Source organism: Acartia tonsa, chromosome 2 (genome assembly GCF_053477335.1).
Source record: "Acartia tonsa isolate MP-2025a chromosome 2, ASM5347733v1, whole genome shotgun sequence".
NCBI classification, from domain to species: Eukaryota; Metazoa; Arthropoda; class Copepoda; order Calanoida; family Acartiidae; genus Acartia; species Acartia tonsa.
This window is the reverse complement of record NC_137261.1, coordinates 6,882,537-6,897,699: the sequence shown is the minus strand read 5'-3', so window position 1 is coordinate 6,897,699 and position 15,163 is coordinate 6,882,537. Positions and strand designations below refer to the sequence as shown.

At 29.5% G+C, this 15,163-nt stretch overlaps 1 protein-coding gene across 1 annotated transcript in view; it reads right to left on the bottom strand.

The window, feature by feature from the left end:
* Nucleotides 1–15,163, bottom strand: part of LOC145335111 (uncharacterized) — an 85,035-nt gene that overhangs the window by 16,120 nt on the left and 53,752 nt on the right. The window contains exons 3-5 of the mRNA XM_080180841.1: nt 12,790–12,885; nt 12,204–12,341; nt 228–271 (exon numbers count right to left, since the gene is read on the bottom strand). Coding sequence (XP_080036967.1) covers nt 228–271; nt 12,204–12,341; nt 12,790–12,885 — 278 coding nt within the window. The remainder of the gene's footprint in view (nt 1–227; nt 272–12,203; nt 12,342–12,789; nt 12,886–15,163) is intronic.

Below are 15,163 nucleotides of genomic sequence, written 5' to 3'. Positions count from 1 at the left end.
TAGAACCGGTTCTCATTTATATAAAAAAAAGCATGCATATCATCGTATCACAGACAATTTTTCACGAATGTTCATAAAAAGTCCTAAAATTAATAACCGTTTGGTTAGCCCGAGCCTTCGGCTCCTAGGGGCTAACAAAACTGGTTATAATCTTATAATTTTTAATTTTTGTATCCGCGAAAAGCTATCTATAATGTGCGATAAATAACTTTCAAAAGTTTACTTACTTTATATCTCTTGTTTCCTCGCATGTTTTTGCCAAAGTTAACACCTGAAACAAAATATTAAAAATTTGAATAATGGATTCATTATTACTTGGGGATCTTACACCAGATTATCATGTACTCTAGTAAAGTGAAACTTGTAGCTTGCTAAATAACGATTTCCCCCTTCCACCCCCTTTAACCCATACTACTATTGGATGAATAAAATGACCAATAAGTGATGTCAATGATAGGAACCTAAACTGACGATAATTTTTCCCTTGTCACAATATCCATGTATATTCTACATCCATTAAATTAGAATATGATTTACACTTAAATAATATATCTAGGATTTTTTTATAGAAAATTTAAAATAATCTACAACTATCTCTTCTCTCCTGACATAAGATTTGAAAGGGAATCTTTATTTACAGTTATCCTATCCTTTGATCCCATTGACAAAATAAATTGTCCGTCTTAATTTTTTCCGTAAAAAATGTCTTAATGTCCAACCAGTTTAAGATTTCTTATTTCCTAAACCCTTCCCCCCTCAGTCGAAAGACAATAATTCAAAACAATAGAGTAGCTTTGCTACTAGAGAAGTAGTAATAAAGAACCATCATTTTTGTAATAAATAACTAGATTATGAAAATACCTAATTATCCATAAAGTTATATGATTTAAAAAACATATAGGGACATTTTTTATGACAAACAAATAAGAATAGGTAAAAAAAACTATTGTTTTATTTTAATACTAGCGGCTACGCCATTAGATGCCTCTAAGGGGCACGTAGAATGTTTTTTTAATCTATGATAACAACTGCTTTTTTTTGCAAAAAACTGTATTTTTTTTAGCCGCTAGATTGGGTCAATTTTATTTATATTCGATTTCTCTTGGGGGGTGTTGGTACCCTCCACCAAAATTTATAAACCCTCCCAGGACCTATGAGAAGCTACACTGTAAAGTAGAACTATATCTGTTCAGTGGTTTGTGAGATCCTCCAGTAACGATATTTTTTTAAAGAAAGAATTAATGTTCTTAATGAGTTTTGTTGTAAGGTTGATTTTGCTAATATTCAAAAATATTATTCAAAATATATTTAAAATCTATACTAATATTTACAAAACAAAAGTCTTTGTTGTAAAATTTTTTTTTGGTTTTTGTAAAACTTGTCTGTGTTCCCACCGCGGAAGTAAAATGTATTTGTACATCCACAGTACAGGCTGACATCATTAAAGGATAAAATTAAAATACTTTCATGATTATCAGTTTTTAATTAGTGGATATTTTTATCATTAAAATTTTAATTTCATAATCATTATTACACTATATCTAGCTGGAAGCTTAAACATATCCGTTTTTATGTGTAGCTCGCAAACACCTTTAATTTGGCTTGCTTCAGGTTTTGGGCTATTTTCTCCAATCCATTGATTATGTATAGACAATTATAGATTGTTAAAATGTTTGGTTGATAAACAAGTATCACTAGTGGTAATATTATATTGGATTTTAAAAAAAAAATAGATCTTAAATATTTTTAAGATTTAGACAAAACTTAATATTTATTCTAAATTTAAGAAAAGTTTTTAAGATTTGTTTGATTTTTACAATATTGCCCTAAAACCAACACAAGAATTACAATATTTAAAACAGCATAATCCCAGTAAATGAGTAGAACAGAACATTAACATATATGAAAAACACAGGATTAACTGTTATTGAAATATTAAATTAAACAAACACAAAAATAATAATGCATTGAAGAATTATTTGTAAAGTCCATTTAATTAATTAAACTAATTTAAGGACAATGTATTAAAAGATACCTTTCATTCTTTTTAATTGTCCAAATTTTATAAATGAAGCCCTGTTATTATTGTCATTAGTTTAACGATAAAGCAAAATTATAATAGGGTATTTTAATGTTCTTTTTTTAATCATTAAAATCTTAATCATTTAGATTTTGTTTGTTATATTTATATTTAGATTTACCGTTTTAGACAAGGATAGTTGAGTTCAATATCATGAAAATCTTTAATTGCAATTTTAAGCTCTTTTCTTCCCGTTTTGGTGTGTTTTCATCCATGTAGGTTATATCCGTCCGTAAGAGATAGCTCTGATCGTTAAATTCGACATGTTAGAATTGTCCTACGATTTTCAACTTTGTATGATGGTTTTTGAAACAGCTCTCCATATAATCTTTGCAAAAAATCCGAATGTTCATTGATATATTTTGACATTAAGTAAATTTGCTGCTAAATTCTAAAGACAATAAAGAATAAAATTGCGCAAATAAAATTTATTATTCTAGTTATAGAGTATCTGCTCTACTAGAAATAATGAAATTACCTAAAGAGATTGTAAACGACAACGTAAAATCCATTAAGGCTTTACGTTCAGAAGAATTCTATACTTTCATGTCAAATACAAGATTTATCACGTAAAACACATTTCAACGTTAACACAAACAATCAATTATACTTTTTCATTTTTGCACAGAGAATTCAAAGTGAGATAGCGATAGGAAAATGGATTAATTTTTACTTGGATCTTACACCAGATTATCATGTACTCTAATAGAGTAAAACCTGTAGGTGGCTAATATTACAATCCACCCCATACACCCCTTTAACCCATTCCTTCCTTTATACAGGATGAACAAACTGTCCAATAGGTGATGTTCATGTTAGCAGCCTAAATTGACGATATCTATTGATAGGAAGAAAGTAAAGAAAAAAAGATGTTAAAAAGGGGTAGGTGAGAAAGAACTTTTTTGAAAAAAAAGTTTAGGGAAGAAAAAAGGAAGCTAGAAAAGCCAAAAAGGCAAATAAATAATATAGAGAGAAAAATAATGTAAAAAAAAATTTAACATCAAAGAAGGATAACAGTGGAGAAAAAAAGCAAGAGAAAAGATAAAAGAAGAAAGATTTTGATTGAAATTAAGAAGAGCCAAACAAACAGATTGACATATTTAGTAATTCAGTGCCTCCACAAAAGTCTAAGTCTTAATCATAAAAAAATGTATAATCATATTTAAAAAAAAAACTCGAATAAACAAAAAATGAAGTAAAAAAGGATACATATATAAAAATTCGTTAAAAATACAATTTTTATTAGCATTTAACATGTAGGTAATATTTTCAGTATTGAAGCTTCTCTAAAACTTAGGAATGTCTGTATAATCAAGTATATTACAATAAAAGTAAAAATTAATATCACTTCCTTGATTAATAATCATAAAAACTTGTAGCATTAATTGCTTAAAATCAAAACTCATATTTAGTAATTAATAATTTACATTTTATTTTACATTAAATTGATTTTGCTCGAAAATGTTGTTGCGCTAGTTTTAGACAAAATTATCCTTGTTTTTTTACTGAGTTTGAGAGGGAAAGTTATGACACTTTTTCCGCTCCACAGAGCAACACAACCGTCTTTCATAATAAACAAAAATAATAATGCACACGCAACGGAGGCACAGTGGAACTTTTTACAATTGAAATGGAGTTTTAAAGAACTAAAAATTAATAAAGCATTGAGAATTTTATTAGGAAATAAAAGAAAAAATCCACATTCTTGATGTCTATGTTAAAGCTATTAAATGTGTGTTAAAATGTTCCAATAAGTGTTTTGTCAATTGATTATCCCTTTTTGAAAAGATTTGAGATAGGCTAACAAAAATAAATGTTTTCAAATTCGACTTTTATGATCTATAAGAAACTGTGTAACTGTAGTCGAATTGACGCATTTTGCGTACAAAACTCTAGCAATATTCAATAGTGGAAATGGAACGGATGTAGTAGGCATTAAAATAAAGGAGGCTTTTAATAATATTATGAAATGGGAGTAGCTACTGGTGAAAGTCGCAAATTGAGATAAGCATATTTCGGATTGTGTGGCTCTTTTAGGAAAGACAATACTTAATAATTATTAATTTCTTAAATCTTTATCATTTATCTGTTCGTGAAGGAAGGTTCGTTGATTTCACATTTTTATATATTTCCTTAGTTAACATTTCCTTGTCAAATACTAGAAGCTTTTGATATTGATATCTGACTATAGTATTAAGTTGTTACAATAACAGCATTGAATCTAAAATATTTTACTCGTAGTTCTTTTAGATTTACGCAATTTCGAACATAAACTTTTTGAAAATAATAATTTAATGCAATATTTTAAAATGCGTCATCATAAAGAAGAGTCACATTTTGTGTAGCAAAAAAATACAGTCCTAAAGGGAAAGATTCAATTTAGTAAAAAGAGGTTTTTTAAAACCACATCGGTATTTTATAGCCATATGATTTAATATTTTTTGTTATAGGCTTTTAATTCTGTTGCTATTTTTAATGACTAGCGGCTACAAGTCCCTACCTCAAAATAGTTATAAACCTTCCCATGACCTATGAGAAGCTATCCTGTAAAGGAAAACCTTATAGGTTCAGCGGTTAGCGAGATCCTTCGGTACAGATAGACAGTTAGAGATCCTGTTACTTTTATTTGAGGATTTAAATCTTTTTTTTTGTCTAATTGGCAGTCCCTTAAACTTGAGGTGAGTTTTCACTTACAGTGGAACTACACATAAAAAGACATGTCCTTGATTTTTCATAAAAGAAAAAGAAGGAACTATTACTTTGCACAAAAGGTAAATAAAAATATAAATGTTGTCACTAAATTGTCATATTAATGTTTATATTTATCCAAACAAAAGGGAGATGATGAGTAAGGACTTTAAATCAAAGGTCTAGTTGACAGACATACATATATTAAATAAGGGATTAGTTTCTTTTAAAAATATGGTTTCATTTTTAAAACTTTTTTTAACACTTAAAATTTTTAATCAGCGGTTTCCCTCAAAATGCCTTGTCGAGCATATAAACTAAAGAATAAATAAATGCCCAACCAGTTATTACCTTTCAGCAATAACTGTTCACTTTTATTAAACAAGAGAATAGTATACATGCACATTACACATGAATAAAGGATTAATTTATATTTTTGCAATGTTTGTATTTTGTGGTTTCTTCAAGTAATTTTTGCATTTTTATCAAAATTTTTTAAAAATCCACATCATTTACACAATTTTACAGTCAAATTATTCCTTTATAAAATTAACAGGATGTCTGTCAGTCTGTAGAGTCTGTAGAATAAGATATCGCTAACCGCTGGACCGAAATGGTTCTCTTACCCCTAGAGAAATCGACTCTGAAAATTAAATTTCCATCTCCCTACCCTGAACAAATTTACTTTAAAACTAAATTAAAATTGATTTACAGTAATATAAGACCTTTTTCTTTCGAAATCTCTTTGTAATTCCAAATTTATATTTATTTTTTATTATAGGAACTTTTTAAAAAAAATTTTAAGTGTAAATTTTTTGCTTTATTCTGAAATAATGGTAAATATTATTTCTTCCGGCAGATTGCTTGGTCAAGCTGAAAATTATTAAAAAGATGCAGTTTGATTTTTTAATTTTTGATAATTTGTCATAAACTCAAAACATACAAATTGTATAACCAAGTCTTACAAAGCCTTAATCTTTTACTAACTAGTTCTATATACAGGATCAAGGATATCAGATCGTTTATCCACTAAGGGGGAGGGGATGGGGTAAAGTAATTAGGATGTTTATAGGGAGTATCGTTATTTTAGCTAGCTGCAAGTAAACTTTTATTACAGAACATGCAAATCTGTTGCAACATCCAAGTAATAATATTGATTAAAATATGGATCTTGACTGGGCCTGGAAATTGTTGAAATGAAAAACCTAGACGGGTTCTGATGTCAATGTTGGTAAAAGAGAAAACATAAAAAAGTTTAAGGCTAATTTTTGCTATTTTTCCAATACTTGTATTAATTATTCTACTAGGATCTAATCACTACAAAAATTTTCCGCTTTATAACTTTAGAAAAGAAAATGTTTTGCAAGTCTCAAATTTGCAAACTTTAACAAAATATTCGCAAAGATATGTTTTGTTACATTAATTGCAGACAGATAATATTCATTATATTAATTAATTTAATAATTCTTTTTGTTAATTGAGTGAATTAGAATGCTAATTTCATTATGCAAGTCTAGATTATCAGACAAGGAAATAGTTTGATTTACCTCTGCTAATTAAAGAACATTTTGATTTAAAAATTTAATCAATAAAATGGCATTGTAGCTATTTTACTGAAGTTATAATTTGTAAACTTAGTAAATTCAGATTCCCTTTACAGTCGGGCCCCTTGCCGCACCTTAATCGGTCGGGGGGGGGGGGGGGGGGGCTAGAGGGCTAATTTTTTTTGTGCAAGTCCCCTGTTTGATAATGAATTTCCGACCTTTTATAAGTCTAAGTCAATTTTCGCTTCCTTCACCCTTTTATTTAACAACCTTTGTTTTTAGGTCTTTTTTTATTTAAAAATTTCAAACGGCTGTAATTTTCTTATTTTTGAAGCTAGAAGAAAATTTTTTTCCCAGAAAATGTTTATTTTTATGTAAATTTTACATTAGAAATATCAAAATATAAATTTCAGCGGCCGCAGCTGTACTTGGCAGCTGCCAGCCGCCGCAGTCGGCGGTCGGCGGGAAAACGTTATTTTAATACGTTATGTAGACATGTAAGAAAAGCTTAAGTTTAAAATTTGAAGTCTCTAAGTCAAAAATTGCGGCCACAGGAGCCTTTTAAAGATTTCTGGAGACCTGGAGGATCAGGACCTGCAGGATCATACCTGGAACCTGAAAGTGACTTGAACACCTGTATTTCATATAAGGATGTACTACTAGAGGATTTTTTAGTATTTTGGTATGATAAAATGCTTTGTTTTAGTCAAAAAAATATTTTTGCTCTTTACCTGGATGACCCTGCCAGGTTTGCTGGCATCCTGTGCCCGCCAGGATGGAGATATTCAAAAAATTCCAACTCTCAGTTATGTGTCATACCCATACTTAAAAAGTCAAGCAGTGTGGGCTCTTTATCTTTCACACACAGAAAATGAGATAGAAAAAACCGGATGGGGGGGCGTTCAACGCCCCCCCCCCCCCGACCGTTAAGGGTTAAGAAATTCTTACATAGAAGATTAAGCCATTGATCAAATCAACCATTGTTATACTTTAAACAAAGTTCAATAAAACAAAAGAACTTCTATGTTGTACAATTCAGTAAAGTTTTGGTGTGATTATTACATACTGATAAATTCGCAGATCTCTATCTGCTTGGTTGTTGCTTATAATCACAAAAATTGGAATGGGAAAAAAGTAGCAACTATTTTCTAGCTATTTTTAATTTGCATATTCTATTTAATTTGTTAATGATACTAACAGTCTGAGCAGCCATCAAAAGATGCAGCTGTTTAAAGATTAAAACAACAGCCGTAAAGCTGCTAATATTTTTTTTTAATTTCTTGGTCTTTATTCTGCAACCTTAAAGCACCGATCCGAATAATTCTCATTCACAAATGAGTCACATATTGATTTTTTTTCAGTAATTTACAACAAACTTTTTAAAATATCAGACACTTCAGTACATTTGAAAGTACTGATAGATTAGGCTGGTAAAGGAACTATATGAGTATCTTTTGTCGAAAAAGGTCTAATTTGTAAGCATTGTTGACCTAGTTATGACCAAATAATAATAATGAAACATATAATAAGGTAACATATTTTATGTATACTATGCAACAACTGAGTTGCTGTTTTATTCCCAAACTAGAAAATTATCCAAACCAGCCTACATACAAACAAATGAAGAAAAAAATCTTTAGCTTGATTCATCTTGATTTTTTTCTTCTCGAGAACCTTTGGCTTTATACCATCAATGATTTCTTATTCAAGGAGCTTAGCTGCTATATAACAAACTAAAATAGAATAAAAAAAGCTTTTTAATACATTCATGGTGATTTTGTTTATGTTCAATTATTTTAATTGTTTTGTACAAATAAAGAAATGTTTTAGGTACTCGAATGAAAAGAAAAACTTGGATTATCAAGGTACTAAAAAACTGGAAACCACTAAATTTTTTACTTTGAATTAGTCCGAGGCCAGCTTTTAAACTGACGAAACCGCTCTTTTAGTATGTTTGTTAACAAATAAGATGTTTTATCATGGCATATCTTTTAGTCGCTTGAAAATTCTATTTTTCCATTTTCTTCAAGTGCTTAAAAGTACCAATATATTTTAAATCAATTTGAGAAAAATGTAATCAAGTTCATAGAATTGACACAGAATAATAATATAAATCTATTCCTTAACCATGGTTAAATTTATTCCTGTTTTATTTATGATTGATAGAAATGCTAAGAAACAATAACATGAAATTTGTTAACACATTTGCCTTGATAAAATCCATTATTGTTCCAACAAACGTAACAATAACTCCATTCTTAACAAAGATAAAAGTATTTTAAACAGTTTAGAAATTGGGGTGATAATAAATGTATAAGTATGGATGTATAAATGCCTACAACAACTGACAGAGACCCTTTTCGTCTGCTAACAAATTTCTACATATTTGTTCATTTGTTGATGTAAAACATTAATAGGAAAGAAATATCCATAAAAGTAAGGCTTCAAAATGTTTTAAAAAGATGCAAATCAAAATATATTATCCTAGTCTGTGCATAAAATACAGTGTGTTTTTTATGAGAACTTTTTCGAAAGCAATTTTACCCCACTTATAGTTATCAGAATTTAATGATTAACGGCTTATTTTCTTCGTTTTTCATAACCATTTATAGAACCTAAAAAAATATTTCAGTTTTAGTTTAAAAAGTACAGTAAAATCAAAAATTCAAAACTTAGGTGTCAACATCTAAAAAAGGTTTTAGCGCATTTTTCTTAAGCTCAAATCTTCTACCCTTTGCAAGAAAAAAATTGGATTTTCAGAAGTCCACTTTAGGGGGCCAGTACTCCCTCCCTGGTTGAGATATGGCCTTCACACTTTAATATAATCTAGTACATGTCCCCAAAAGTATCTGTATCAATTTTTAACTCTGTATCTCAACTTTGAAGCGTTTTGCAGCCATTCTTGCAAAGAGTAGAAGAATTGAGCATTAGAAAAATGTGCTGAAACCATTTTTAGTTGTTGACACCTAGATTTTGAATTTTTGATTTTACTGTACTTTTTTTAATGAAAACTGAAATATTTTTTTGATGTTCTATAAATGGTTATAAAAATCGAAGAAAATAAGCCATTAATCATTAAATTCTGATAACTATAAGTAGGGTAAAATTGCTTTCAAAAAAGTTCTCATAAAAAAAACACACTGTAGTAAGTTATATGAATGTGTGTGTTAGTGAGTGTCCCGGAAGATCTCGTGAAAGGCTGGACTGAGCGTTACACATTTTTCAGAGTTGAATATGAAACAAGCTAGTAAATTTGAGATAAATGAAACATAAAATACCCCCTCAATTAAAAAAATACGAAAATTATTATTATTTGTATACACAAAATTAAATATAAGTCAAGAGGGATATCTAAAAAACATGATTATAAAAAATAATTGCCTAAACAAAATACATCTCATTTTTAATTCTATCATATATAAAACGTATTTTTGATATTTTACTATAGTACTTAACAGTTATTTTTCCTTTAAATTGGTAAATAAATAAATTACTGAAATGTGTGATAATAATAGGAAATAAACTGTCAACAAGTTTTAGTATTTTATTGCTCACTAATTACAAGGCATTCTGGGAAAGGTAAATAGAAGGTAATTAAATTGCCGAATTTTTCAATTTATCTTTGCCAAACTTGACAGTGTTGCATTGACTAGCTATTAAATTTTTTGGGTATAGTCTCTTTCGTAACATCGCACATTATGGGGCGATTCTTCGTATTTTTACAGTAGCTTTTCTCCTATTTCTAGCCCCTGCGGGGGGGGGGGGGATCTAACCCTGCGGGCCAATCACCTAACCTAACCTAAAGTAACCAATAAAAAGCCATTTTAAAAATAGGACGAATCGCTATATGGCTATAAAATGGTCATGGCCGACATACTTTACTAGAATCTGGTTATCAATATACAATGATCTAATAATAATGACATTAATGTCAATAGTTTCGTGTTAATACAATAACAGCATAAAAGTTTCCTTAAAAGCACCCAATAAAATTTGTAGATTTTCAATTCTGGTAAGAAAGTTTATCTGGTATTTGCCTACTCCTGTATCTCTACTAATTTAGGAATTTTTCAGACTACACTTACATTTATTAGAAAAAGGGACCCTAGGTAAGCTGGATTTAAGTTTCAAAAATAAACAAAATAAACGGTAATAATTTAACAAATAGCCAACGTTTTAATAGTTATTTCTCGTATCGTATTATAAACGGCTTTCCGCGGATATAGAATGTACAATTATAAGATTAAAACTAGTTTTTTTTAGCCCCGTGGTGCCGAAGGCACCGGCTAAAAAAACTGGTTTTAATCTTATGATTGTACATTTTTATATTCGTAGAAAACTGGATATAATACGATGCTAGACATAGTTTTTTCGTATGGATGAGAACCGGTTCCTATCCACCGGATTCGAATGAATACGAGAAAAATATATACAGCTGTAAAATAAATCTAAAAATGTTTTAAAATTAGGCTAGATTTTATCCGATATGAATGTATATAATAAAATAATATATAATAAATGTTGTTGTCAATATAGGTTGCTACTTTAGTCTTCATTTATTGGTCAGTTCTATCCTCTAGTAGGAGGGGAAGGAATGAGATAAAAGGGATTCAGAGGGGGTATCGTTATAATAGCCACGTGGAAAGTCCATTTTATTAGAGTAGGCGAAAATATACAACATCCAAGTAATTATATATCGATTCCGATATGTGACTTAAAGTTAAAAATATCTTTTTATAAGAAAAAGTTCATAACTTGTTTAGAACCGAATAAAAATACAATATAGTAATGTCTCTTTAATTGTCAATTGTGCTTTTTACAACTGTACGAAGTAATTATAATTCTTTCTTGTACTTTATGAGCTAACATTAAGAGTATAAAAATGTGTCCTTAGAGTCACAGATTTTAAGAAGATAACAAATTTACTTTGTCATTAAGGATTAAACTCATTATAATCATTATGAGACTGTAGTCATTATTTTTGTTATCATAACTGCATGTAGATATAATATCAATAATAGTCACTTTTATTGAATAGTCGATATAAACCATTTAAAGTATTTTTCTCGTATTCATTCGAATCCGGTGGATAGGAACCGGTTCTCATCCATACGAAAAAACTATGTCTAGCATCGTATTATATCCAGCTTTCTACGAATATAAAAATGTACAATCATAAGATTAAAACCATTATTTTAGCCGGTGCCTTCGGCACCTAGGGGCTAAAAAACTAGTATTAATCCCATAATTGTACGTTCTATATCCGCGAAAAGCCGTTTATAATACGATGCGAGAAATAACTATTGCAAAATAATGTATGAATTACTTTAATTAACACCGTAGGTCAAACTAAATGACACATAGACAATTGGCATTATTTTATTACTTTCATTAACACTTTAAATTCTTTATACTATATAGTACAGGCGGCTAAAAAGCCTCTTGGCGCCTGCGGGGAGTCAGCCCTTCATTTACAATTTAATGTTGAAAAGAAAAAAAAAGGGGAGGAGATTTCTTTCGGAGGGTAGAAGAGTTGGTATCCTCCCCCAAAATAAATACACACTTTTTCTGAACCTATTAGAAACTTCAGTGTAAAGGAGAATCATATAATTTTAGCGGTTTGTGTCACTTTTATTGAAACATAATATGAAAGTATTTTTAAGATAACATATTTAATTCTGATTAGTTCAACCATTCTAAACCTGCTAAAATTTAAAAAAGAAAATTTCAATATATATTTTTAACCTCCCACCTATCTAAACTACACCTTTCTATTAAACCTTTAGTTTGATCTTTCCTTTTTAGATGTTGCATAACCGATCAAATAACTGATTGGCCAATCTAAAGACTCGCAGCGAAGCTTCTATAAATAAAAATGTTGTAAACCTTACCTCTCCTGTGTTATCCGCCTTCAGCCTGAAGGAGTGGCCATCGTCTGGGAGCGTAGAAGCTGAGCAGGGGTCACCCTCTGCAGGGCAGGCGCACAACGGCGTGGAAAAGTTTAACCTCAGGTAGACTGTATTACACACCTGTAATCGTTATATTTGTATCAAATTACAACACAAGATGGCATGCTTGCACATCAATAAAACCGACAAAACCAAGCCTAAAATTAATCTGGATATTTAAGGACAAAAAAAGCATAATTGTAGATTACTACTATAGCATATGCGCGAAATTGGAAGATTTTGTTTCAGTGCGACTTTATATAAGCAACCTTTAAAGTTACCCAAAGAAAATCTTTTATTGCATGTCCGACTGGATTCGAATTTAGCACTATTTCAAAAAAAACATCAGAAATTGACAGCCGCCTTATGCAAGCCCAGTCCAATTATAAAAAGTTTGATTCCACAGTCCAGTTACCCTATCCCCTTAAAAATATGTGGCCGTGATCAAGCAACCCTGTATTATCGTGGATAAGTCATCTTTTAGATAAAATGGAAATACTATTTTAAAATAAAAAGAAGAATTGTTTACCTGTTGACTTGCACATGATGGTAATGAGAAAAGATGTTGGTTGTGTGGGTAGTAATGATATAGTGTTGCATTTTCTTCTGATGATAATGGTATGTCCTGAAAATAAACAAGATTAGTGTGTGCAAAATATTCGAATTTGCAGATAATAGTAATTAAAAGAAGTTTGCAAATGGAATAATTGTAAAAGTATCGATGTATAACCCAGACAACTATCTTGTCAAGTCTTGGGGAACTTTTTCGTCTGCTAGCAAATTGCTTTCTGTTCTTTGTAGCGACTTGGCTGTATTAATATTTCCGACGATATTGGCGAATAGTCAAAGATCCAATTAAATGTTGGCACAGGTTCTAATAATATAAAATTTAGCATAGAGATACTAAAAGTTAGATAAAATAAAAAGTTTTTTTGTTATATTTTAATTTAAATGTGACATTTAGATCATGAAAAAGTTGTATTTTTTTATCTATTCACCTGAGCTGGATCTTTAAATCATTTTAGTAGTGAGCCAGATCGTGGTGAGCCAACTTTCAACCAATGAGAGCACAGAATTTTATGAAAAGCCGCGCTGTGATAGGCTGAAATTCGGCTCACCCCGATCTGGCTCACCACTAAAATAATTTAAAGATCCAGCTCTGTTTAGAAAAATTTTTATGTTATCATTATGTTATGAAAAAAATGCTTTTCTTTGTGACCAATAACCATAACATTGCAACATCATAGGGTGCAATCAAGGATCTAAAGGGATAAGGCAATGCCCAATAAGTTGCTGTACATCCCCAAAGATGATACACAAATTACCCCTTCTTTAGATTAAACTTATTGATGGTAACGTTTGATCACTAAACATAATAAATCAACTAATCAAAATTCACTAAAGTCCCCAAAGATGTTAAGCCAACGAATAAAAAACCATTATCATAAAACTTTGGGGACTAGTTTAATAAACATCCCAATGTCCCCTCCCTCCCAAGGGTGCTAAGTATGTAGAAACAAAACTTAAATTGATTTTTAAAGTGTAATGTACTTTATGTAAGCAACTGGGATCTTAAGGTGTAAAGCAATGGACAAAAATTTATGTACCACTCCATTGATGATGAATAAATTAACCTCGTTGGTAGATTAGAATTATTGCTAGTTTGAACCAACCAATCAAGATTTAGCAAATAATATAATACTGTCAGACAAAGTGAAATTGAATATTTTCAAGGTTTAAAAATTTTTAACCGGAGAATTTTGAAAACTATGAAATTAATCTCAGAACTTAGTATTAATATTTTGCTTATTATATTTTTTTAACCAAATTTATAACATGGGATTGTTACAATTTAATGACTAGAAAATTTTTGTTAGGTTTATAAACTTTTCCTTGTAAAATAGGAAAAAAATGCAGAAAAGAAAATGTTTATAATGCATAAGAAAGTTTATTTTTACTATGCTATAAAAGTAAAAATTATTTAATTTTGCCATGTTTTAATTTGATTTATGTTAGCCACATTGAGCGTGACTGATTTTAAGCTGTTTTAATAAAAAATGCAGTACAGTTCATTTATCAGCTTGTGATCCTTTATTTCTACTGTTACTTAAAGTTCTGTGATTTTTTTTGGAAAAGTATTTGTTTGTTATTTCAATTGCATGTTTGTTATGTGATATTAAAACTTTCCAAATGCCTCAATTTAACTTTTCAACCATTTAAAAATTAAAACATTTAGTTTATGTTGAACTTTTTTGGTAAATTTTATGCGTGCAAGAAGAATCAGTTTTGTTTTTATTTAAGTAAATTTAGTTTGGGCTAAGGGATATCTATTACATTTACTTAAGAATATGTAAATTAAATTTATGTCCATTTGAAGAAAAGGATGAAAATAAACGGGAGAATGAATAGTTCTAACCCTTATGTTATTAAAAACATACAAAAAATACTTTTTTACCATGATTAATATCAGTGACTTTGTCAGTCGATAGAAAGGTATCGTAATTTATTATGTTGTTTGTTTATATAATTTGAAAATGTCAAAATCTATTAATCTTAAAATTGTATTTATAGTAAAAGTATGACTTTGTAATATTTGATGCTTGTAACTTACAAGAATAAGAATATACGTAGAACTACAAAATGCCAAAAAAACAATAAAATGTGAAGCTATTATTTAAATATGTAGTCAGTCATAATGTCATTATACTATCGACGCGTCGATATTTTGTCAGCCATGACATATTTTAGTCATATAGTTCACTCAAACCATTGAGACTGTCAATTAATAGTATCTACTAATTTAAACTTAGATACATACATGTATTATAATATATTGTACTTAGTTTTTTTTTCAGTTTTTTTCAAATATACCCAATATAAAACTCAAAATTTGAAATTTAATT